At 55.2% G+C, this 23,554-nt stretch overlaps 1 protein-coding gene across 2 annotated transcripts; it reads right to left on the reverse strand.

Moving 5' to 3' along the window:
• Nucleotides 1-2,541: 2,541 nt before the first annotated feature.
• Nucleotides 2,542-20,811, reverse strand: DPYSL4 (dihydropyrimidinase like 4; the record flags this gene model as incomplete). Of its 2 annotated transcripts, none has more annotated exons than XM_082311145.1 (14): nt 2,542-2,633; nt 3,546-3,717; nt 5,930-6,109; nt 7,354-7,524; nt 8,641-8,782; nt 10,720-10,876; nt 11,585-11,705; nt 11,820-11,888; nt 14,230-14,310; nt 14,409-14,470; nt 15,893-16,057; nt 16,910-17,094; nt 17,720-17,808; nt 20,578-20,811. In XM_082311145.1, the coding sequence occupies 14 exons, from the start codon at nt 20,809-20,811 to the stop codon at nt 2,542-2,544; spliced, it is 1,920 nt and encodes a 639-aa protein (XP_082167271.1). The 2 variants fall into 2 exon arrangements, with proteins under 2 accessions (XP_082167271.1, XP_082167272.1); XM_082311146.1 differs by lacking the exon at nt 20,578-20,811 and adding an exon at nt 19,673-19,711.
• Nucleotides 20,812-23,554: the final 2,743 nt, after the last annotated feature.

Genomic DNA, 23,554 nt, shown 5'->3' on the forward strand with positions numbered 1-23,554 from the left:
AAAAGAGGTGGTAAAGGAATGAGAAAAATCAATATATGAGCCTTAACTTGGCTCTCTGCAGAACCCTCCGCCGATGGTTGGCAGCCCCGTGCCCGGCTGCCGATTTGAGCTGTCCAAAGAAATTAGGGCCAAACAGAGATGGTGTTTGTGCCCCGGGTGGTTTCGTTTCCCGGAGGCTTTGGCCGCATCAGCAGGCGGCTGGCTCTGCCGCGCTCTGCTCGGCCCCCCGGCACTGGGAGAGCTGCAGAAACGCTCTCAGCCCCGCTCCCTGCGTTAGGAGGCTGGGGCGACCGCGCAGCAGCACCGGCTCCGCGCCTCCCGGGGCCCCACCTTTGGGAACTGGCTCTCTGATGGAGGAGGTAAACGTAAACCCCTTCGAAGGGGAAGGGGCAGCCGGATTTCAGCCCTCCGCAGGTGAGGTGAACGGAGGGACCAGCCCAAACCGCTTCTGCAGGGCGAGGCTGGGAGAGGGGACACGTCTCCAGCTCCGGCCGGGGTCCCCGCTGTCCCGAGGTACCTTTCACGAACGCGCCTGGCTGTCGGAGACAGGGATACTTGCAGGGCAGAGATCACAGAACTCCCCTTGCTCGGTGCTGCCGAGCTGGGGGTGCCCCTGTCACCCCACGGATGTCGGGGCAGCTGGGACAGGTCACTGCCAGCAGACTGTAACTTCTACCTTTCCCATTCCTCATGCAGTTTCCACCGCCATCACTTTAAAAGTCTAAAACTCCATTTAGAAAGAAAATAAATAGATGTTCAATAGTCTTGGTGCAACCAACAAATGAAATTAAATAATTTGTTTGAAATTAAATAATTTAAAATTAAATATAAAATATATGAACAAATGCATTTTCATATATGTTTGATGCAGGAATTACTACAGGTCATTTCATTAAGCTATGAGACATAGGTCAGATAATAAAAAAACAACAAAAAAACCCCCAAAAAAAACACACCAAAAAAGACCGACCAACAAAATTTACGACAGTACTGGACATTCATTTTCATCAAAGTTATGTATCCAGAGCTGCAGAACGGTACGATTTCACCTTTCACCTATGGCGTAGATGCTCGCTCCTGTTGCCACAACTCTTTTGTTCCCTTTCTCGCTCCCTGCTTTCAGAGCGAGCTGGAAACGACAGCGTGACATTGCCCGAGGAGAATCTGCCTCCCAGGCCCGTTACAGCATCTCCTGCCGCAGCTGCGTCTCGCAGGCACTGGAAGTGCTGTTGACCTAGTGGGGAAAATCAGACCACGCTCACGGTGTTTTAGCTTCCTTTGCAAACCAGCGGCTGTCGGTGGGCAGGCCAGCCGGGTGACACCGATCCCAGCGAGCAGCTCTCGGCAGGCAGGCCAGCTCTAAGCAGAAGGGCGGGATTCTCCCTTACGCCTCCACAGCTAAGCAGCAGCCTCTTCTCATTGTCAGAGGGGAGTACAGTAACCTGCAAGTCACGAGCCGATGTTACAAACCTTCAGGCATAAAAACCCAAAGGAAGAAACCACAAAAATCAACTAAGCTGGATGAACCACTTCTGTCATTTTATGATTTCCAACAAGGTTTATTCAAAGCAAGGGACAGAAAATGAATGGTGAGCCATTCTGTTAGAGGTACATGCATAGCTTTGTGGCATAGAGGTTCACCTTTACTGTACATACCTTTAAATATAATAAGTGGGATATAATAACCTTTAAAAAAGAGTCTGTCGTATGCAACTGGCCTTCAAATGAGCCTTGTTATCCGTTATAAGACTTATACTCGGTTCTTGAAAAACTGTATAAATAATCTTTAAAAACCAAGCCTAACAGAAAGACTACAGCACCGGCACGTCTGCTGCGGCTCGGGGTCCCCGGAGCCGCCAGCGCCCGCCCTGCCCCGGGGGGTGGGGCACCTGCACCCGCCCCACTGACGCTGCGACCACTGCAGGGACAGACGGACGCGCCACCGTCCCGCACAGCCGCGCGGGCTCACGGGCGCAGCGATGGCGACTCCCGGAGCACGGCCAGGGCTGCGCAGTGAGACGGCGTGGAGATCTGCTCGGGGGTGCTGCAAACAGACGAGATGCAACTCACCGTATTAAAACCATACAGATTCAGAAGTGTTTATCAAAGTCCTTCGACTAGAACGGGCAGTCATTGCTACTAGAAAGGAATGTATTCCAGCCAAAATGCACCTTCATCTTCGTCCTGGCCACAAGCCAGCCAGCCGCACGGCTGAGCACGCTGCCAGCTGTACGCCTAGGTGCCCGCATGCACAAGGTAAGGGCTTTCCGAGTAGCTACTGAAGAAATACAGACTGGGAGAAATCGAGATGGGAGCGCTACCTCTCGGGAGGGTTACTCTATTTTCTACCTATGAGAAGGGGCTGGGGCAGCTGACGGATGCTTGGTTTTCATCCTGAGCTTGAGGGCGACCCACCGTCCCCTTCCCGGCCGGCCCTGGCCCCAGCAGGGCCCCAGCACGCCCCGGCAGCGGCGGCGGCGGGGACAGCCACGCCGGCACGCCGGCGGCGCGGGAGGAGAGCGTGGCCCCCGGGCTGCCCCCTCAGGACAGCGAGGTGATGTTGGACCGGCCACCCGGCGGGGCGATGATTTTCTGAGCCGTGCGTCTGGCAATGTGGTCGTCAGCCTGCGACCCTAGGGAAGAGGAGAGGCATGGGGGTAGTGTTGGCACGGTGTGGGAGTCCCGCTGCTTTAAACGCACAAATCAGAAAACATTCCCTTTGTGGGAAATACTGGTGTTCTCATTCTATATAATTTTGGATGCTACATTATCATAGTACAGTTTGGAATGGCTTTCTTTGCCTGAACATCTTTATTTTCTATTGCTTCTTTCTGGAAAACATTGTAAGTGGCTTTCCTGTAAATAAATAGTTTCTATATAATAAAATGTGGGACCTTGTACATTTATTAAACAATATGTGATCCATCTGATTTCAACCAGCTAAGAAAACAAAATTACTTAAGTCGTTTCATGGCAGAGCATTGGCTTTCCAAGGTCCCTAAAGCTGCCGGGCAGATTCCTGCAGGACACTGAGCTGAGCGACGCTGAATTGCTGCCTGCTTATACAGAAAGACTGAAGAAATTATCTTTTTGGTTCCTGAAAATGGAGTTAGTTGCCGAATCTCTGCAAACCCAACCACTTCTAACCCCCGACTCGCAGAGGACGCAGCCGGGGCTGAAGCCCCGACCCCGCAGCAGCCACGGCAGCGTCCGCACGGACCCGGGCAGGGCGGCGGTGACACCCTCGCCCACCCCATCCTCCCGCTCCCCGCGGCTGCAGCCCCTGCCCCCGTGGCGCCCGGCTCCCCCCGGCAGCCTTTGCGATGCACGCTCGCCGGTGCATTTACGCGGGTACTGTAAAACATTCTAGGAGATTTCTGCGCTGCATTTAGTCCCTAGGCTGCTGCAACGGAATAATTTCTTTTTATTGAGCAAAAATTAAGGTTCTATTCCTTAGCTTTGCCCTGCCGCTCACACAAGCCCGGGACTTTGTGACACCCATGCAAACCAGCCCCCTCCCCGGCTCTCGGGGCCCCGGGCCCTACCAGACAAGCTGAATCCCGACTGGTGCAGGTTGCGCACGGGAGGAGCCTGGGCTTTGCCCGCACAGGGCGCGATCCTGGATGCCGGGGTGGGGGCCACGGCTTTGGCGCTCGCGAGGACATCGTGGACCGGTCCGTCGTACAGCCCTCTGGGGACGCCGTGGACTTCAGCCAGCTACGGGATGGGGAGTAAGAGACACGTACGGCACGTATTTACGCTCAGGTGAACAAGAACCGGGGCCAACATTATGGGTAATGACTCATCATCCTTCTGTCTGTGCTTAACCCCGTCCCGAGGGTCTTGGGGAGACTGCACCCCCGAACAGACCAGACCAGACGCCTCCCCAGGGAAAGGGCAGCCCAGGCAGGACGGGGCAGCCGGCGGCGCTTCCCACCCTCAAGGCCAAGTGGAGGTCCTGCGCGGACCCCGCCGGCAGAGGTCCTGTCCCCCCGGGAAAAGGGACTCCCAGAGGTGGCCGGGGGGTGCCCGCCGTGCGAGGGGCCGAGCTGCCCTGAGGGCAACGCGCCCCAGCCGGTGTCACCCGCTGTGACTGTCGCGTCCTCCCGCAGGGAGGATGAGCTCAGCCCCGGGCTGCTAGGGGAGCCAAGGCCGTAACGACTTCATTACCAGTGTTTCATCACGGATTTCCTTAAGGCTGTTTATCTTCCCAGTGACAGCCCTTTGACAACCACAGCGTCAGAAGGGACTTGTTCTGAAGATGAAAAGTGCTGGGTTTCAAATTAGAAAGGCACGGACTGATAGGTTATCAAGACGTATATAGCATTTTCTGTAGAAATTTTTCTTTCACATGACCTTTGTCTTCATCATGCTGCATATCTTGTGAAGAAAATACCCTGCTCAGTGTTTTCCAGCACTCTCTTTGACCGTGGCTTTTGTCAAAAGCTCTGGTTAAATCAAGGATGGCGAGCTGGCAGGGGCAGGCCTCCGGGTTGTTTGCAAAGTGCTGAGCGCGCCTGCCCGACCGCATTAACTGAACAAACCAACCCCTCACCGCCTGGGCTGACACCCAGTTATCACCCCGCCAGAGCACTGTGTGTCAAGGTTTGCGCTCAGCAAACTCCTTCCTTTATGATAAAAAAATAAGGCACGGAGTGTCTGCTTCCACAACGGACAGGGATGCAGCTTGACCGCGAACAAGGAGCCCAGGGACCCTCTGCCCCAGCCGACGGGACCGGCCAGCCCGCCCAGCCGCTTCTCTGTGCGTGAAGGGGGATGCGGGACGTGCCGGGGAAACGGAGGGGGCCACTGCCGGCGCCGCCAGACGGAGTGGGGATGGCTGCCTGCCGCCAGGCAGTGCCATGGGGGAAACCCAGCCTCCCACAGGGAGCTGGCAGGGTCCCATCCATCCCCATCCCACCGGGAGCTGGCAGGGTCCCATCCGTCCCCATCCCGCAGGGAGCTGGCAGGGTCCCATCCGTCCCCATCCCGCCGGGAGCTGGCAGGGTCCCATCCATCCCCATCCCGCCGGGAGCTGGCAGGGTCCCATCCGTCCCCATCCTGCCGGGAGCTGGCAGGGTCCCATCCGTCCCCATCCCGCCGGGAGCTGGCAGGGTCCCATCCATCCCCATCCCGCCGGGAGCTGGCAGGGTCCCATCCGTCCCCATCCCGCCGGGAGCTGGCAGGGTCCCATCCGTCCCCATCCTGCCGGGAGCTGGCAGGGTCCCAGCCCCCTGGCCCCGACTCTGGAGGCACGCCCGGAGCTGGGGGTTACGGCCGCAGCTGCGGGCGCCGCGGGTGCCTCTGCGGGTAATTGGGGGTGACTGATTTCTGCTCTACCTTCATCTACAATGCATAATGAAAATGTCTAAAACACAACACAGAAAAAGGAAGGAGGGCAGAGCGGTTAAGAAGCGTTTCACATATTTGCACATCTTCCTATCTCCTAAGAAAGCTGTGCGAGCACACTGAAGGATTTATCTTATTGTATTTCCAGTCACTACCGAATGCTGCATCCATTAGTCTGACAGATGCAAAGCAGATACTGGTACTACAACAACATAAACTTTTCTAATACAGGTAGGAAAGGAATTCCTCCCTTCTGGGTTTGTTTGCTTTGCATTGAGGTAGATTTGCTAGAAGTCATATTTTTGCTTTATAACTTTATAATAGTCAAATAGTACTAATAATATTAGTATTATTAGTTTTAATACTAAAATAGGCATTATTGATTAATGTGCCAAACCACACACCAAAGCAGTTACATGACATTACAAATTTCCAAGGCCTAAGAAGAAATAATATTAATAATATTCTTGTTTCTGTTGCCTGTTCCATCAGGAAGCTTGCTATAGCAGCGACTGCAATACAATACTGCAGAGAGATAGCAACGAACATAGGGGATTATTGCAAATAAAATTCTCCTTACCCTGTTTCTTGCCTTTATCCTTTTATAAACAAAATCAGGGAATGTCTTTCTAGGAATGAAGCGACCTGACCCCTGGGTGACAAACAGGTTTCCGTCTTCGAGAACAACTCTTCCTTGACTTATGACCACGGTAGGAACCCCGTGGCACTCTGTGCCTTCAAATATGTTGTACTCCACGTTCTGGAAAGAACCAACCAAGATATGCAATATGTTTAAGATTCAAGAAGAGAAGGTGACGGTCTAGCCAACTGTACGCCCACCCCCGTTTTTGCACACCGCTCCTCGTGCACAATTAGTTGTACTTAACTCACCCTTTACGTTTCAAATAATAAGGTTCTTCTAACTGGATGAACTGAAGCAAACTGGAATGGAGAAACTAAATCCTCAAAACACCCAGCACTTGCCCAGAAGACACGCAGTGCTCCTGCACCAAACTAGCCTTTTACTACCGACGAAGAGCGCGCTCCCTCCCAGCCCCAGAGCAGCTCTGCTTAAGCTCTCCATCGGGGACGGCGTTCTTGTCTTTTCTGCCAAGTCACTTCAAGTCTTCTACCAAAACAGGTACGGAACTCGGGCCTGTTTTGTGAGAAACGCAAAATCGTGCCACCTTCTCCAAATGCTCCCATTACTATCACTAACAAACTATCCAAAAAATAAACTTTGCAGTGAAAAAATATAGCGTTATAAAACCGCAAAAGTGAATTTTCTGGACCAAAAAATAACCCGTTCCTCTATTTTAAAGAAAAGATCTGAATGTTTCAATCATAATGATAATTTTCTTCAATAAAAAACATTTTGGTGAAAAAACCCACATGGGTCAAAATGTTTCTACGTTAACTTCCATCAGCGCTGTCGCCAGCGTTCCTCACACCACCTCACCCTCCTCCCTCCTTCAACGGCAGCTTTCTGATGGGGGAGCATGTTGGAAATTAGTTGGGGGATGTTCATGGCCCGGAAAACCGCAGCTAAAATGCCAATAAGGTGCACCCGAATCCCTCCCGAACGAGTCACCCCGACGGACAGGCAGCGCCCGCGGGGGACAGGAGCACGCGCAGGAACGGGCCTGGCTCTTCGGGAAGGATGCCGATATATTAAACTGATGTAAAGCTGACATAAAACAAGTTCAGCACTTACTTTTTTCTAGCCCACAGCGAATACATTGATCTTAACATTTCTGTACCAGATGCAGACTGTCTCAGGGTAGTCACTGCTCCTCAGATACAATCCCTTTACAGTAACCAAAGAATATTTTCATTTGCCTGTATTTTTAATAGGAAATGCAAGGTCCTTCATCACTTTATCCACATCAACAGCTCCTCCCTTGCTGAATGATCTGATCTTTCTGATCTGAAGAAATATATTGCTTTACTGCTCTCTTCTGACTCTAAAACCAGCTCAAGAAAATAATTTTTAAAATATTTTACCAGATTGTGGGTTTTTGCCGAGATGATTTTAGTAGCCTTGGGGTTCCACAAAACCAAGTCTGCGTCGGCGCCCACAGCGACGCGCCCCTTCCTGGGGTAGCAGTTGAAGATCTTGGCAGCGTTGGTACTGGTCACCGCTACAAAATCGTTCTCGTCCATCTTCCCGGAGACCTGGGAGAGGGAAGGGAAGAAGGACCGTCACTGGGGACGCGCCCCGCTCCCGGCAGCGGGCAGCAGCCCTGTCCCCGTGGCCGGGCCCCCGCTCTCCCACCAGCAGGAACAAGGCACCAGGAGAAGAAATCGCAGGAGGGAACCGCGTGACGGTGTGGTGTGAGGATCCACGCTGCGGCAGGGCTGCAGTCCTGGGGACAGGGGAGATGTGGGGGGCTCAGCCTTGTCCCTGTGGGCTAAATGATACAATAGAGGCTTTTAGTTCCCCTGGACTCTGAAATTTAAGGTCTCTGAAAAACAAGACCTTCACTGGTAGGCTCCAACTCCCTGTACAGGTGTCTCATGTTCATGAAAGATGGTTAAGGATATTTCAATGAAAAAAGACTGGAAGTGAACCTAAATAGTGCTATTTATCACCTTTATTTATTACCTTAAGACAAATTCTATCTATTTTTGAACAAAGCCTACCTAAGACAGACTTCAGGGTGGCTTGGTTCCCAAGCTCCTGGAAGTCCGCCCAGAGACATCTGCTCCATGGGACGCAGGCTAGAGCCTCCCAGGGATGCTCCTGGGGAGGGCAGGGTGCACCGCTGTGCAGGGACACGGGACTCGGTCCCACCGGCCAGACGCTCGTGTACCGCAGCTCTCCCTCGGCAGCAGAGCACCTCTGCCCAGAGGACTCGGAGGCACCGTGGGAACCCAACCCCACCGGTGGGGCCGGGGGCGACCGGGCAGCTGGCAGGCACGGCCATGGCCATGGCCACCAAGAGGGAGACGCCCTGTCCCCACCCGCCTCCCCGGGCCTCCTGCAAGCACCAGGGAAGAGGAACGCCGCGTCCTACCCTTAGGAAAACGTGTTGGAGAGACCTTCTCTTGCGGCTGCAAGTGAGAGCAGGGAGGATGATCCCCGTGCTGAAGCCTTTGAAGACACTTTGAAGGCATTCGAGTGTCACATTTTCTCTGATTAGCAAGCTCCTCTGAAGCAGCAGTCTAGACAATGTCACACCTCCTGGCTCGTCTGAATTAACAAGGACGCTGACATCACCTAGCACAAGCACTGCTCACGTGCGCTTGCATCCACAGCTTCCAAGCAACCAGCGTTATTTCGGTACCTACCACGCACTTTTCCCAAATTATCGACATCCGCTCCTCGATGCCGTTGGTTCCCTCGGGGATGAGGGTGAAGTTGTCCTTCCCCACTGCCTTCTGCGCGGTGGTGAAGGTGCAGTGAGCACTGCCTGCAACCTGCAGGTCCCCGCTAGGCAAAGCACAGCAGAGGAGGTCAGAGGAGGCACCCGAGGGTGCAAACAGCCTTCCCGGCCCCCCCCGCCCGGGACACCCCTCCTGGCGGCGGGCGAGAGCCACCCTCGCCGGGAGGACTGCGCGTGCCACTAACGGCTTGTGGGCTCGGCGCTCGGCCCGTTGGCGGCCGATCGGTCTCGCCAACACAGACTGTAAAGGCAGGCGACTCACGATCCGTAAAGCCCAAGGGAAGTCAAGTTAAAAGGCAATTTTTACAGGTACACAGACGCATCTCACTCTACTAATTTATACACGAATTAAGCATTCAAATCACATAAAAGATGTAAACAGCAGCCTCATAAGCACTATTTATATTCTCTCCTAAACTCGCCATTATTTTTACTATTTAAGCCAACATTTTAATCTTTGTACCTTCCTTTTGAACCTCAGATTTTAGGAAATGGTTCTCCAAGCACGGTTCTTTTAAAGCAAGGATATGGTTAAGTAAGACAAGATCCTGGATAAACCCGAATGTTCTGTGCTACCCCATACTACAGGGGGAGGAACGGGATCCATGCTGGCAGGCAGGGCACGGCAGGGCAAGAAGAGAACTGAGCCTGTGGAGCTTGACGAGCCTGGAGCACGCCGCCAGACGTGCCAGCGCCGCGCGAGACTGAACTATGCTTGTACCTACTGCCTCTTTTAAAAAACACTAAATGTATTGAGATATCTTTATATACTATGGAAGATACACTAACATGAAATATTTTTCTCTTGTTTATCCTTCTAGGGAAAAAAAAAAAAAAATCACATTTCAGGGAATTCTAAGAAATGTTTATTTCTTCTTTAAAATATATATTGAATGCAATTCTTTTACAACTATCTGGATCCATAAACACCTCTTATCCCATTTCAAAAGTTCGTCATGCGTTACTTCTGGACCTGATTTTTCTAACTCCGCCCATACCAAACTGTTAACGCCGCCGGTGCCGCTCCGTGGGCTGTGACGCTGCTAGGGCCGAGCTGCAGGCACCCGAATGCAAACCCTCCGCTGTGAACGCATCCCCACTTCTACGGATTGCCTTCTGCAAGGCAGCGGTGACAAATTTAGCGCGTATTTGCTGTGAAATGTGAAACCCTGGCCCGTGGCAAAGCTCCAACCGCGATTAACAGCTTGGCGGCTGCGTCCCTGGATACAGCCCCAGCACGGGGTGTTTGTACTTCCCTGTCCGCTTGAACTTCCCTGTCCGCTTGAACTTCCCTGCCCGGCCTCGGCTGCCAGCACCCGCTTGGTCCGTGCATGGCTCCAGAGACGCTCCCGCTGGCCCGGGGCTTTGCTGCGCAACTCAATACATCAAAACAACTCTGCACGGTGACGTGCCCTAAAAGCTTACGTTTCACACATTTTAAAATCTTGCAAATGCCCAACACCACTTCCGATAAAAATCCTTCTTTTTGCTTTAACGCTAAAGCAGTGCAGGAGGCTTTCCCCAGGACACAGCGAGGCAGAGCGGCAGCGACCGCTGTCCCTCCCGCGCTGGGGTGTCCTGGCCATCCCGCGGGACGCTGCGCCTTCCCCCTCTCTGGTTCTGCAGGAGGAACTGGGCGGCACGAGCCTGATTTTTACACAGAAAACCTGGTAATTATCACCTGGCTTCACCAAAGCCTAATTTAGAGTCTTTTTGAAAGAGTCACCTGGCTACTTGCTCAAAACCCCGAAGATTTATTCTTTTGGTATGGAAAAGTGCAACAAGTGATAGATTATTTTTCCTACTCAGATTATAATATCAAGGGGAAGGCTGAACTGCATGCTAGCCTTTGCTGGGGCTGCCCCCGGCACAGGGGTCTGTTACCCACCGGCGATGCCGTTACCGTAAACGGCATTCGAACGAAGGCAGGCGGGATGCGAACGCGACAGACGCGCTCAGGCAGCCGTGCCGACAGGGAACTCACCAGGACAAGAGGGAGGTGAGATGATCCGGCGTGGTGGGGTCCGGGCTGATGGGGGGGGACGTGACGAAGGCTGCAGCTTTGGCCCAGTTTTTACTCCAGTAGTGCGACCCGTCGGCGCCCAGGCTGGCGGTAATGGGCTCTCCGTACACAACCGTGCCTAGGGAGCAATCAGTTAACCAGCGCAAACGTGCCGCGTGTCCTGCAGCCTCTTTCCACACAGTGACAATACTGCAGTTAACGATACCAGACAGTTTCTCTCATCTTCAGAGCTCTCAGTGTTTCAGCTTTTTAAATTTACGTTAATCCCTCAGATTATCTCATACGACTGGGAGATGCTGTCAAAACCAGTTCTGAACCCATCTATTTTCTCCTTAGAACAAACACGCATTCGTATCTGCAGACCACCGCGCCTTCCTCTAAACCCCAGCGGTCTCCGGCAGAGTCTCCTGGCTGGGGACAGGCGGCTGCGGACCCCCGCCTGGCCCTGGGCACGGCCTTCTGCCTTGCTCCCCGCAGGGTTGCTTCCACCTCTTCCCACTCTACCCCCAGTTTGAATTTGGAACTTGCTCCAGTTCCAGTTATCATCTAGTGCACGACAAATGATTGCAAGTGAATTATTTCCTTTTTTCCAGCTGCATCTACTGAGATTCAGGTGTCAAAGTTTCACATCTCCTCAAATCCTTCCAGCTCAGAAGCAATTAGCGCTGGCACACTCTGCGAAGCCAAGCCAACCCCACGTTTTAGCACCCTTAAAATGGGAGAGAACTTGGGTGATAACGAGTTCTTAAACCTTGGAGACAGAGTGATATTCCTGGACACATTTAAATAGGCTCAATTAGCGGGCACATATAAAACAACGCTTTACCTTTTCGCTTTGCTTGAGCTAACACATCTGCTGCACCTCTGCTCATTATTTTGGTGATGTACAAGGGGCAGTTGGCTTGTTTCGCGATGGTAATTGCACGGTACACCGCCTCCGCTTCCACCTGCGGACACCAGAGCACAGGCAGAAACGTCTCAGGGCACCTCTGCTACAGCCGCAGCGGCTGTTCCAAACCCCCAGACCCCTGGGTAGTTCTCTGAAGGACCGGAGACGTTACCTCCTCGGGGCGGCTGAGGACGTGCCCTTCTGGCCCGGTAATCCCGAGTTCCAGCAGCCTCTTTTGCTCCTAGGTGGACAAAGATGAACAAAAGAGCAGCCAGTGATGTGAACAGCCCGTCCGAAGCAATGCGGGACACAAAACACCTTTTCAGAAGTACCTGAAGGATGATGGAGATTTGTAACATGACTAGGTGATACCATTTATACCTGTGACACTCCATAAACTGCTGCAACTACTTCCTAGTAGACCCGCCTCATGCTGTGGAAGCATTTCTGGACTGGGAACTGCTGTGTCCCAGCGGCACCTTTGGACCTTCCCCACTCTTCAAACCCAGCTCTACTTCTGGAGGATGTGGGATTTTAAACGCATCACCGCTTACTCGAAGGCTGTGCTAGGTATGATGCCTGGCTACAGGAAAGGACCCGATGCTTCCCCCAGACCCGAAGCTGCTCCGAGAAGCCCACGGAGGAAGCAGAGACGGGTGCGAGGCACGTGAGACCGTCAGCGGGGCACAGTCGGTGCCACCTCTCCAGAGCTACCCCGGTCAGTCATACAGCCTCGGCCACGTACCTTCCCCATCCTCGGGGCACTTCGCCATGCAGCAGCGGGGACGTGGCTCAGACCAAAGGCTGCTGCTGCTCACCCCCTCGCAGTTCTGGGGGGCGGCAGCAGCGGGAGGGGAGGTTTTGCCCGGCCACTGGCGCAGCCGCGAGCCCCAGCACAGGGGCTGAAGCCGAGCAGCCCCACCTGGCTGCGCCCACCTCCGCTCCCACCCGGCTCCGCTGCGCCGGCAGCACCAGCTCCCCCGAAGAGCAGCACACTCGGTCCCTGCTGCCGCAGCCTCACATCACACTGGGCACGAATCAAGCCCCTGCAGGGAGTCCATGTTAGCTGGAACCCCACGCTGACAGAGGCTGGAGCGAGCACTGGGCTGCACCCAGGTTACTCACGCTGTCTTTGGAAGCAGATGTCTAGCACGCACCTCAGCCAGCTTCCTTTCTGTGATGTTCTGTTCCATGTAATGCTCCCCCTTAGCTGGCAGTAGATGCAAGGACATTATTCAACACTACGGACCAGATCTTTCAGGTGTTTTTCAATAACTCCCAGAATAATCTTCTGCATAATTTTGCCAGGCACGGAGGTGAGACTTTAAAGCATCCTGCTCTTAGAGGATGGCTATTTGTCCATCCACTGTACTCCTATTGCAGATATCCTCCAAGTTTGTCCCCAGGGCCTGAGCGTCATCACGCTGGCAGCTTAAAAAAATACTTCTGAAGACAGCGAACTGCTGGGGATCACATTATGTTTCACAGCCAGCTGAAGAAAAGGTTTCTCAGATAAAATCCCGGGGAGGTAGGAATTAGCCTTTATCCTGTTTGTTCAAATAAGCCCATTTGAAGGATTGGGATCCTGCTTTCATTTTAAACTCTCCTCCCACGCCAGACTGAACACTTGCATGACCATAAGCTAAAAGGAACTGCAAGTCCAGGTCTACCTTGTATCACCTCATTGCAGTATGTATCTAAGATTTTCTTTTCTAAAGGTAGAAAGGAAAAATAATGAACGTGAGCCAAGTCTGCAATACCAAGGAAGTTCCCGAGTACCATTTCTGGAGAGAAATATTGCCAAGTGTAACGTACATTATTTCAAAAGATCCAAACCTCTTTATTTCCTCAAGTACTCAAGACTTCTAAACAAGATAGATAATGTGATGAAGTGTCACTTAAGGCAGCCAGTCATCCTTTAAGAAGCCCCAAAACGTACTTGTTGGGAACCACCGAACAGTCCTCGTAAAGGTTTCTGTGATGACACCCACGTGCGCGCAAGGAATTGGGAGGATGCTGCCGATTTTAGCGGGTGCCCCCGTCCTCCTGCACGCTCTTCTGCCTGCGCAGGCCGCCGCCGCGGGGCTCCTGGCAGCCCGGCCCCTCCGGGCCCGGTAATCAGCTTACAGCGGAGAGCAGACCCCGATCCCCCGGCGCGTGGGTGGAGGCGCAGGGGCCGGGCACGGGAGCACCGTTCCTCCATTCCCCTGCCTGCTGCAGGGCTCGGTGCCCACCCGCGTGGGCCGACCAAGGCTGCTCCGCTGCAAGGCCACAAGCCCAACTCGGCTCGGCTTTTGCCGGAGATCTCAGAGGTGAGCGACCAGGGCGATGCCCTGCTGACAGCGGACACCGAAAAGCGCTCGCTGGTCCTCTCCCCAAAGCAACCGGGTGTCACAGCAGGCTGCGCCTCCTCTCGTCTGCACCGATCCCTATTGAATTTGCAGCACCAACTGAAGGCTAAAACCATGCTAGCACTGCTCCACCTTCCACGAGGCACTACGGCCCGTCTGTTAAAGTCAGCACTTTGCCTTAAATCAAAATACTCGGCTAACCTTTAATTTAAATGAATATAAATACTGTACCTCATCTATGATGTCTCCGTTTTCAGCGTGCACTTGGGCAATGGCCCCCAGGTCTCGAATAATGCAGAATATTTCATACATCTGCCAAGAGACAGTGGGTTGCCCAGCATCAGGTAACTCACAGTTCACGCTCGCAGGGCGGGTGACGACGCTCCCCGGGCGCTGGCTGGCTCCGTTACCTGGCCATCGGTGCACTGAAGTTTGTCTTTGTAGGCCATAAAAACCAGAAAGGAGTTCACACCTCGAGAAAAGAAAATGACGTGTGCGTTTATCGTCAGGGCTGAGAACTCAGTGACGGCAGGGGCCGAGCAGGGCGCGTTCGAGCCCCGGGGGGTCCGCGCTGGCTGGGATCAGACCCGAAAGCAAAGCAAGGCGAAGGGCTGAGACGGGAACTGTCCCCACAAGGACTGAGCCCCAAAGCTGGGGAGCCGTGAAAGACAAGACACCCCTGCCTTTGGATGCACCCGAACCAAAAACCACCCAACCCAAAGCCCGTTTCTGATTTTAGGTACCCTCTGTAACCTGGTCCGAATGCACAGAACCGAACGCATTGCTCTCAAGCTGAATTTTCCCTCCAGTGCTGGTTTCAATTTATGGTTTAACCTCAACTTCTTTCTGGTCTTCTTTCTTGTCTTTGAATTAGCGCATTAGTGCTAAGACTAAATGACAGCAAAAGATGAGACTCTCTAATATTAGAGCGCTGGTATTTAGTGCCCTGCTATTTAGGCAGAGGAATAGATGGGCAGTGCTTTGCATACAGCATGGCACGCAATCCTGATTTCTATCCTTTCTATCGAACGTAAAGGATGATTCATGAAGCACTGAGTCAAAGCCAGAGAATTGCTGCTGTATTTCATATGATAGAGGCAACAACTAATCCCAAACTACGATCAAATTACAAATAAACTGCATTTCATGTGAACGTACACATGAAAAATACCCGGTATAAGCTTGCCACAGCTACATTACTTCAGCCATTCTGCATTTTAATAGGAAATTCACTGCAAATTTCTATGTTAATTGACCAATTAAGCCCCTGCTTGCAAGACTGCAAATTACACTGAAGTCATTTAGCTCTACATTAGCATATCTGAAAGCAAAGCGTAGTTTCCAAAACATGGAAATAAGCATTAATGAAATGCATGAATTCCTGCCTCATGGCCTGATTTCCAGTAAGCCGTGTCCAGAGGATACTCAGGATGTGCAGGAATTACAGGCACAAACGGAATCTCTACGGAAAGCCTAAAGCTTAGCTCTGTTCTACAAGCCGCATCTTGAATGTTTTTATTCCAATACTGTTCTGTACATCAGGCAGCAGAATCAGAGTGCCCGACACTATTCCTTTCATTTCCAAAGTCAGTTTTCAAGACTGGGCTGTAAATTGCCCAAAGGTGAGAGCCCACGAACAAGGTGTTACGGTGTGAATAGGGTGTCGGTACCCCTGCGCACACCCTTCTCCGGACGGGTAGCTCACACCGCGGCAGCGGAGGAGCGCGGTCCCCTCCCCGTGCCCCATTCCCCGCAGGGTAAGAGGAGTAGGGCAGAGCAGCAGTAACTACCACAGCCTGCCCTACGGCGACTTGCCTACGTGCTGTACTGCAGCAGCTGTGGCGCGGGGCTTTCTGTGGGGTTGCTGCCAGAGCACCGCTCTTCCCCTCCTTACCCTTGTCCTTCACCAGGGCCTCCAGCTCCTCCTTCAGGCTCTCGTGCCAGCGAGGGACGTCGACGTGCAGCGAGTAATCGCAGCAGGCCTGGCTGTCGGCGCTCCCGCGCCACTGCTCGTAGGCAGCCAGCAGGCTGGTCCCGGCGTCGGGGCAGACGTGGTCAACTGGGGAGACACTGCACAGCGTTAGCAGCCCTGCCGGGGAGGGGGCTAGGGAATACCTGGGCAGCGCAGCCGCCAGCAGCGTTCTTGGGCCAGACTCTACTGCTGTGAAAAGGAGACGTTTTAATACTGATTCATTTTTATAGCACTGATTGAAGATGAAGGACAATAAATTTCCCAGATAAACTGCGACAAATGGAACAAACGAACTCCACGTTACGGCTGTTATGATGCCTTTTTTTCACCCAGCCGACCCAGCACAGCATCTGCGCGAGGCCGCTGACCAAGGCATGTCCTCGCGCACTTCTGCACAGCTCCCTGGGCATCTTCCAGGGGCAGCCACCCGCAGCCCATCAGTTACCGCACTTCTCTTTGGTCCTACTCCCTACAGCACTGGCTACGAGACCGGGACAGAGCTACGCCAGGACGGGGTGAGACTGGGCCTCCCGTCACGTCCTACGGCGGGCCTCGCGGCCAGGACGAGAGCAAAACAGAAATCAAAATTACTTTGCATTACCACAAAAACAGAACCCATGCTCGCAGAGCTGAAAAGCTCTCATAAAAACACATTCACAAAGCTATTAAAAACATATTAAAAGGTGTTTAAAGTTTTCTTCTATTTTATTCTCTTACGAGGTGAAGCAGGCGTAACTATATATGTTTAATATATGTGTGTAGCAATGGAAGGAGGTTCTGAAAGGCACATAATTAGTGAGGTAATGCTCTGATTTCTACAGCAAAAATTAACATTGCTCTGCTATGAGGGTGAATAATCTCTGCAATGATAAAAGGCCCAATGTATTTTGCTAAAAGATGTTCTACTTAGAAGTCCATTAGAACGGTGCTCCGTCTTACTGATCATTGTGGTGCCTCCTGCCAGGGCTGCTTTCGTGCCTTGGTAGAAGTCATCAGCAGAGGTCATCCCCATGACGGGCGTCCGCAGCCTGGTGTGCACATCTATCCCCCCCGGCATCACGAGCTGGCCGTAGGCGTCAATCGTCTTTACGCCACCAGGAACAATCAGGTTTTCTCCAATTTGCCTGAAAATGATATTAAGATCTCCTGTTAATTGGCAACAACTTTTCAGTGAAGATACTAAACCAACTTGCAAGTAGTGCTCGCGGCAGGCAGGCGTGCGCTGCCCGGGCCTCCTCACGCCGCGGGGCCGGGTTCTCCCCCGGGAGCAGAAGCTGGACACGGGGAGCACGGTGTGCTCGGAGCGGGGCCGCAGAGCCGGGCTCTGCGGGAGAACCCCGCCGGTCCCACCCCGCCAGCACCCATCCCATCCCAGCCCGGCTCCGGCAGCGCTGGGACACGTCAGGCCACCGCCTGAGGGGCCCGGCTCGGAACAGAGGAGCTGCTGAGCTCTCAGTGCCAGACTCTGCGCCCGGCCTCCGAGCCGCCCCTTCGCGGAGCTCAGCCCGGCCCCTCGCTCCTCTCCCGCACACCTTACAGAGCACAAGCCGCCGGCGCCTCGTGCACCTTTCCAGCCACGAAAGCACACTAATGCAGTTCTGTCTCGACACTGCTCTAAAAAACTGTCCTTGTTTTTCAAAAAGGGAACATATTTCCAAGAGAAAAATGAGGGAAAGGAACCTTGTTCAAATTCCAGGGCACTGTATCATGCTTAGAAATTACATTGTAAAATATAAATTTTTAACTTACTTTATTAAACCGTCTTCCACATAAATGTCTGCATAAAATGACTGATCATCGTTGACAATTTTTCCTCCTTTGATTAGAAGCCGGTCACTCTAATGGAAAGAAACCCACACTTTTTGTAAAGATTACTTTATTTAGATGCTACTTTACTCATTATGAGCTTTCATTAAGTCTAGGACTTAATATTTGCCCTTCAATCATAGCAGTTGAGTTGAATATCCAAACTATGCCACACCAAAGCCCGACTGCACTGTGCAAAGGAAACGGGAGGCAATTGCCATTTGAGAGGAAGGCGGGCACCAGGGAGCGCGGTGGCCGCCCGCGGTGCCCAGGCAGCGCAGCCGAGCCACAGCGCCGGGCGGGGGACAGCCCCCGTTCCAGGTCCGAGCCCCGCGGCCGAAGGCAGCGTGCCGCAGCCCCCGCCGCCCCGAGGCCCACCACGAGCTCCTCCGGGGCAGGATCAGGGACTGACCGAAGTTCTCCGCGCTTTGATAAGGTTTGCAGGATAACAGCCTGCAGCTCAGCCACGCATCTGCCTCCTCCATCAGCCCCGGTTACGGAGACTTTTAAGTGCGTGTTATTAACCTGGTAATTTACTGATGTTTGGTAGTTTTCAGTCTTGTGAGACAGGTAATGCCTCGAGGACTTTCCTCGCTTCAAAGCGAGACAGCGGCACCGTTGTCAGATTTGCAGAATCTTTAACCAGAAATATTAGAAAGCAGTGGCATTTATGTAAATGCGGAACTGCAGCCTCATTTAGGAGGATTCCTTCCCCACTCTCTGGTGTTGCTAGAAAAATTATTACCAAGGCTAAAATGGGCAACACAAAGAGCACGGCCTTAGCACAAGAAGAACCGAGGGATGCAAGAGCACGTGGCAACACAGCCCAGGAGGCGACTTACAACACAGCAATGTGTGCGGATGCAAAACAGCCTGGGAAACGTTTGGGGGTCTTCTTTTAAAGAGCCTCACTGGCATATAAAAAAAACTATTAAAGAATTGCACTGTTTTTAAAACTATCAAGGCTTTTATTGCATCTTTATTGTTTTCCATTGTCCCATAAAATCAATCAAAAGAAGCCTCAGTGTTGGCTGCCCCATGGGAGAGCCCTACGGCCCCTCCCCTCGCGGGGCCCATCCTCACCCCATCCTCATCCTCATCCCCATCCCCACCCCGGCCGTGCCGCCCCGGCCCCAGCCCCGCACGCCCGGAGAGCCGCTCCCGCAGCCGGGGAGCGCGGCTCGCCGCTGGCTCCCGCAGCCCCCGGGATGTTTTCAAGGGAACTCAGCCACGAACCAGCAACACGGGGGTGCGGGGGGAGCACCGCCGCCCGGGGAGCCTTCCCTACTCCTGCCGAGCAGCCCGGCAGCAGGGCGGGGAATCGCCTGCGGGCCCGGCGCCGCTCGGCAGCGGCGGGGAAGGCGCGGGCGCCCGGCGGAGGCGGCCGCTGCGCTCCCGGCCACGGGGGCTCGGGGGCGACCCGAGGGCGGGCAGGGGCCCGGGCCCGGGCCGGCGGACGCCCCCCCCCAGCCCGTTCCGCCCGAAGAAGCGTTTCGGAAAGGGGAGCGAGGGGGGCGGCGGGGCCGCCCCGCGGCCGCGGTGAGGGTCGCGCCTGCCTTTGTCCCCGCGGGGCGGCCCCCGCAGCCGGGCCGGCTCCGCCAGCGGCGCCCCGGCTGCGCCCCGGCCGGCGGCAGACAAAGCGCCGGGGCCGCCGGGCTCAGGCCGGGCCGCGGCCAACAAAGGGAGCGGCCGAGCCGGGGGGGGGTCGCCCCGCCGCGCCCCCTGCCCGGGAGGAACGGCGGCTCCGGCAGCGCTGGCCGCGGGCGCCGAGACCCTCCCGGCGGCGGTCGAGCCCCGCCGCTCCCGGGGCTCCGGGCCCGCGCCATCGCCGCCGGCCGGCGGGGACCCCCGACCCGCAGCCCCGGGGGTCCCGCCCGCCCCAGGGGAGCCCCTCACCGTGATGCGGGGGACGCTCTTCTTGCCCTGCTGCGACATCTTCCCGCCGCGCTCCGCCTGTCCGTGCGGGTGTGCGTGTGTCTGTCCGCGCGTCTGTGTCTCTGTCCGCGCGTGTGCCCCTGCCCGCGCCCGTCTCTGCGCGTCCCTGCGTGCGTGCGCGCCCCCCGCCGCCGCCCCCCCGCCCGCCGCCGGCCCGGGGCCGCGCTCCCGGCGCTGCAGACAAAGCCGGGCCCGGCGGGGGAGGGCGCGGAGCCCCCGGCTCGGTGCCGCAGCCCCCGCCGCCCCGCGGGCCCGGCGGCGGGACGGGGCGCGCAGCCCTCGCCCGGTGCCGCGGAGAGGGGCCGGGAAAAGCTGCGTCCCCCGGGGGAGAAGCGGCCGCTCGCCGCCCCTCGGGCCGTCCCCTGCGAGCAGCCGCTCCGCCGGCCTGGTCCCGGGGCTCCCGCGGGGCTGGGACGGGCCGGGAGCGGGAGCGGGATGGGGAGGGACGGGCCGGGAGCGGGAGCGGGATGGGGAGGGACGGGCCGGGAGCGGGAGCGGGATGGGGAGGGACGGGCCGGGAGCGGGAGCGGGATGGGGAGGGACGGGCCGGGAGCGGGAGCGGGATGGGGAGGGACGGGCCGGGAGCGGGAGCGGGATGGGGAGGGACGGGCCGGGAGCGGGAGCGGGATGGGGAGGGACGGGATGGGGAGGGCCGGGCCGGGCCGGGAGCGGGCCCCCGCTCGCCCTCCCGGCGGGGTCTCGGCCAGGGCGGCTCCGCGCTCCGGCCCGGGCTGCCCAGCCCGCGGGCCGAGAGGGGGCGAGGGCCGCCGCCGCCCCACGGGGGCCCGGGCTGCCCCACGCCCGCCCCGGGAAGTCCAGGGCGGCGAGGAGGGAGCCGGCCCCGGCCCCGGCGCAGCCGCCCTTACCTGCGGGCGGCCGGCGGGCGGCTCTCCCGGGCCGGCGGCCCCCGGGGGCGGCGCGGCGGGGCCGGGGGGGGTCCCGGGGCGGGGGGCGCCGAGCGAGGCGAAGTCCAGCGTCTTGTTGTCGAAGGCGTCCTCCACGCTGCAGAACATCCCGCCGCGCTTCTGCCGCGGCCGCGGGCTGCCGGCGCCCAGCCCCGCGAAGCAGGCGGGCAGCGGCTGCTCCCCCCGCCCCGCCATCGCCCGGCCCCGCCGCAGCCGGCCCGGCCCGGGCAGCCGCGCAAACCGCGTTTAAAGCAGGCAGGGCCCCGCCCGGCCCCGCCGCGGAGCAGCCCCCGCCGGGCGGCCCGCACCGCCCGGCCCCGCCCGGCCCCGGGCCCCCGCCTGCCGCGGTCGCACCTCGCCTGGCCTCGCTTCCCCGCCGCCTCTGCAGGTGCCGGGCTTGGTCCCACCCGCAATTCAGCCGTGAGACAACGAGGAAAGTTAAGACTCGGCTCGGGAGGAGGTAAGTCACGCTGCCCTGGGTCTGCCGGGGTATTCTTCATTCACGACTTAATCCGTTTTTCGACTTAAAAAGTGCTTAAAAAATTACTGCATTACAAAACAAACCCCAGCAAAGTTACTGTAACTGATCAAAGGCTTCCTCTGCGCAACCTGGGAGAAGAACCGAAACAGCTGATCTGGTATGAAGGTTTAAAACAGATCTTTTTATTAAAAGTTTACAATACTTTATGCATTTTACAAATGAATAGAAAGTCTCTTGATATATATCATATGAATCACAATACAAAAATATGTGTAAAATTCTGTAATTGACCGATCCAGCCCTATCCTAGGCCCGTCAATTACTGTTTCAGCACTGAACCAAACATTACGCGGTTAGGATATGGTTATTAGGAGATTATATTGGAGAACACAAGTCACGGCACGCTGGCCATTGGAAAAAAAACATTTTCTCTGGTTTACGTTTTGCATAAATTTACAATAGTTCCCTTTTTATAAAATGTACACTAGGTAAGTACAGGGTTTAGTACACATATTCACAATACGATTTCCTGAGTCTAAACTAAATCCATGTCTGTGCTAACGCACGCTGCCCGTCGCGAGGTGGTGGCGGCATTCGGGATGCAAAGGGAGTTGGCATCGGTCCCTGCAGAGGGACTCCCGGCTGCATTTTCTCTTCGCGGTCAGGAGTTCTGTTCACAAGCTGTGTAAGGCACTCGAGGATACACTGAAGGCTACAGATATTACTAGAGCAGAATACTTTAAACAACAGCCACAGTCCTCCAACAGCTTGAACAAGAAGTACAGGCCTGCAATACACGACGCGCGGTTGCTGACAAGCGAGCTGCAATTCCAGTGGATTTCAGTTTAGACGTGTTGCTCTGCGGCCGCGGCGGCCGGCCCGTGCCCGTGCCGCGGCGGCGGGACGCGGGCGGGGAGCATCTGCCCGCTTCGCCGCTCCTTCAGAAACTCCGCGCGCCTGAGCGAGCGCATCCGCGCACGCTGCTCGGATGCCGGCAGGTGGAAGGTAGCGATGGCGATACGTCGGTAACGCACCTAGTGATGCACTTGGTTTATCTGCCCCCTGTCTCGTCGCTATTTGAAGGAAACCTGGGGAATTCATAGAAGATGCTTACGGGGGAGACGCCAGCGTGGCTGGCAGCCCCTGGCTCACGGCGGCTTCCCTGAGGAGCGGGCGCTCGCCAGCCTGGGAACGGCTGGGGGGAGACCCCACCTTTCCTCTGCTCTTTGACCCCTGCACCGAGGGACGGAGGGTCTGCAGAAAGAAGCCCCGGATTAGGGTAATGCCTAATGTCCTGTGGCTTTGAGACCAAGGTTTTAAAAGATGCGCAAGACCCAGAGGTGAGAAGCCAGCAAACGAGATCTGACACAGCTCGTCTCGCGGATGAAGGGTGGCAGCATCTCCACGATGGCTCCGTGCCACGGTCACGGACTCATCGTACAAACTCATCGTACAAAACCCCAGCGGGATCCAACTCAAAGTGACGGAAAATTGAGCGAAAACCCTTATGTTGAAATTAAGGAGCGCACTTCTGTAAATTTCCTGTTTGTGCATTTGTAAGAAAGAAACAGTTTTGAAAACATTCTTGGAGCCATTTTTTTCTTTCCTATGTACATATCTTTTTACATGTAAATATTAACATATACATGAGCATAATCCCTTATTTACACATGTACCTGTCCTGTACAGTTAGCTTCTTAATTAAAAAAACATGATTAGGAAAGTGTAATTAATGGCAAAACGGAACCGAAACTCCAGACGCACACACACCACGTGCAAGAGCACGGCCTGAGTAACCGCGACGAAAGGTGCCCGCGCCACGTCCAGACGCACTCGTGGTGGCCCTCGGCAGCGGCCAGCAGTGCGGTGGGCGTGCTGCGGGCCCACCGCGCCGGCCGGCCCCGCGGCAGCCGGGCTGCTGCCTCAGGCCTCTCCGGTCCGGCCTGTCGAGAGGCGCCAGCGTGGCGCGCTCCCGCCGAGGCCAGCGAGAGGTCGGTAACGCCTCGGGCTGCGGGCAGTTACCCCAGCTGGTGTTTGCAGTTCTTGCAAGTAAATAAAATCTTTTAAGACCTTAAGTGTTTAAGTAGAACTCAGAATGGACACGTGTTTTAAGCGTGAAATGCAGAAGTAAAAATATAGCTCATCAGCGTAATCCCAGTATTGGTATCTGTATCTGGTAGAACTGGAATTTGTTACATTACTTTTATAATATAATCATACGCTGATATCAAAATCCATAACCTCTGACTTAAAATGTCGTATTACTTCAGTACAAATATAACACTTTTCCGACCAATTAATTTTCTTACATTTTTGTAGTTTAGCTCCCTTTGCTGTTTACACTGTCCGGTGCAAAACAGACGACTGATGTGCAAGTATCTGGAGAGTTTTTAGAATTTCAGTATCAAGGGATCTTCTTCGTAGCTTTATAAACTCAACACAAGTTTTGGAAGCGGC

This window comes from Platalea leucorodia (assembly GCF_965183815.1).
Source record: "Platalea leucorodia genome assembly, chromosome: 4".
Lineage (NCBI taxonomy): Eukaryota > Metazoa > Chordata > Aves > Pelecaniformes > Threskiornithidae > Platalea > Platalea leucorodia.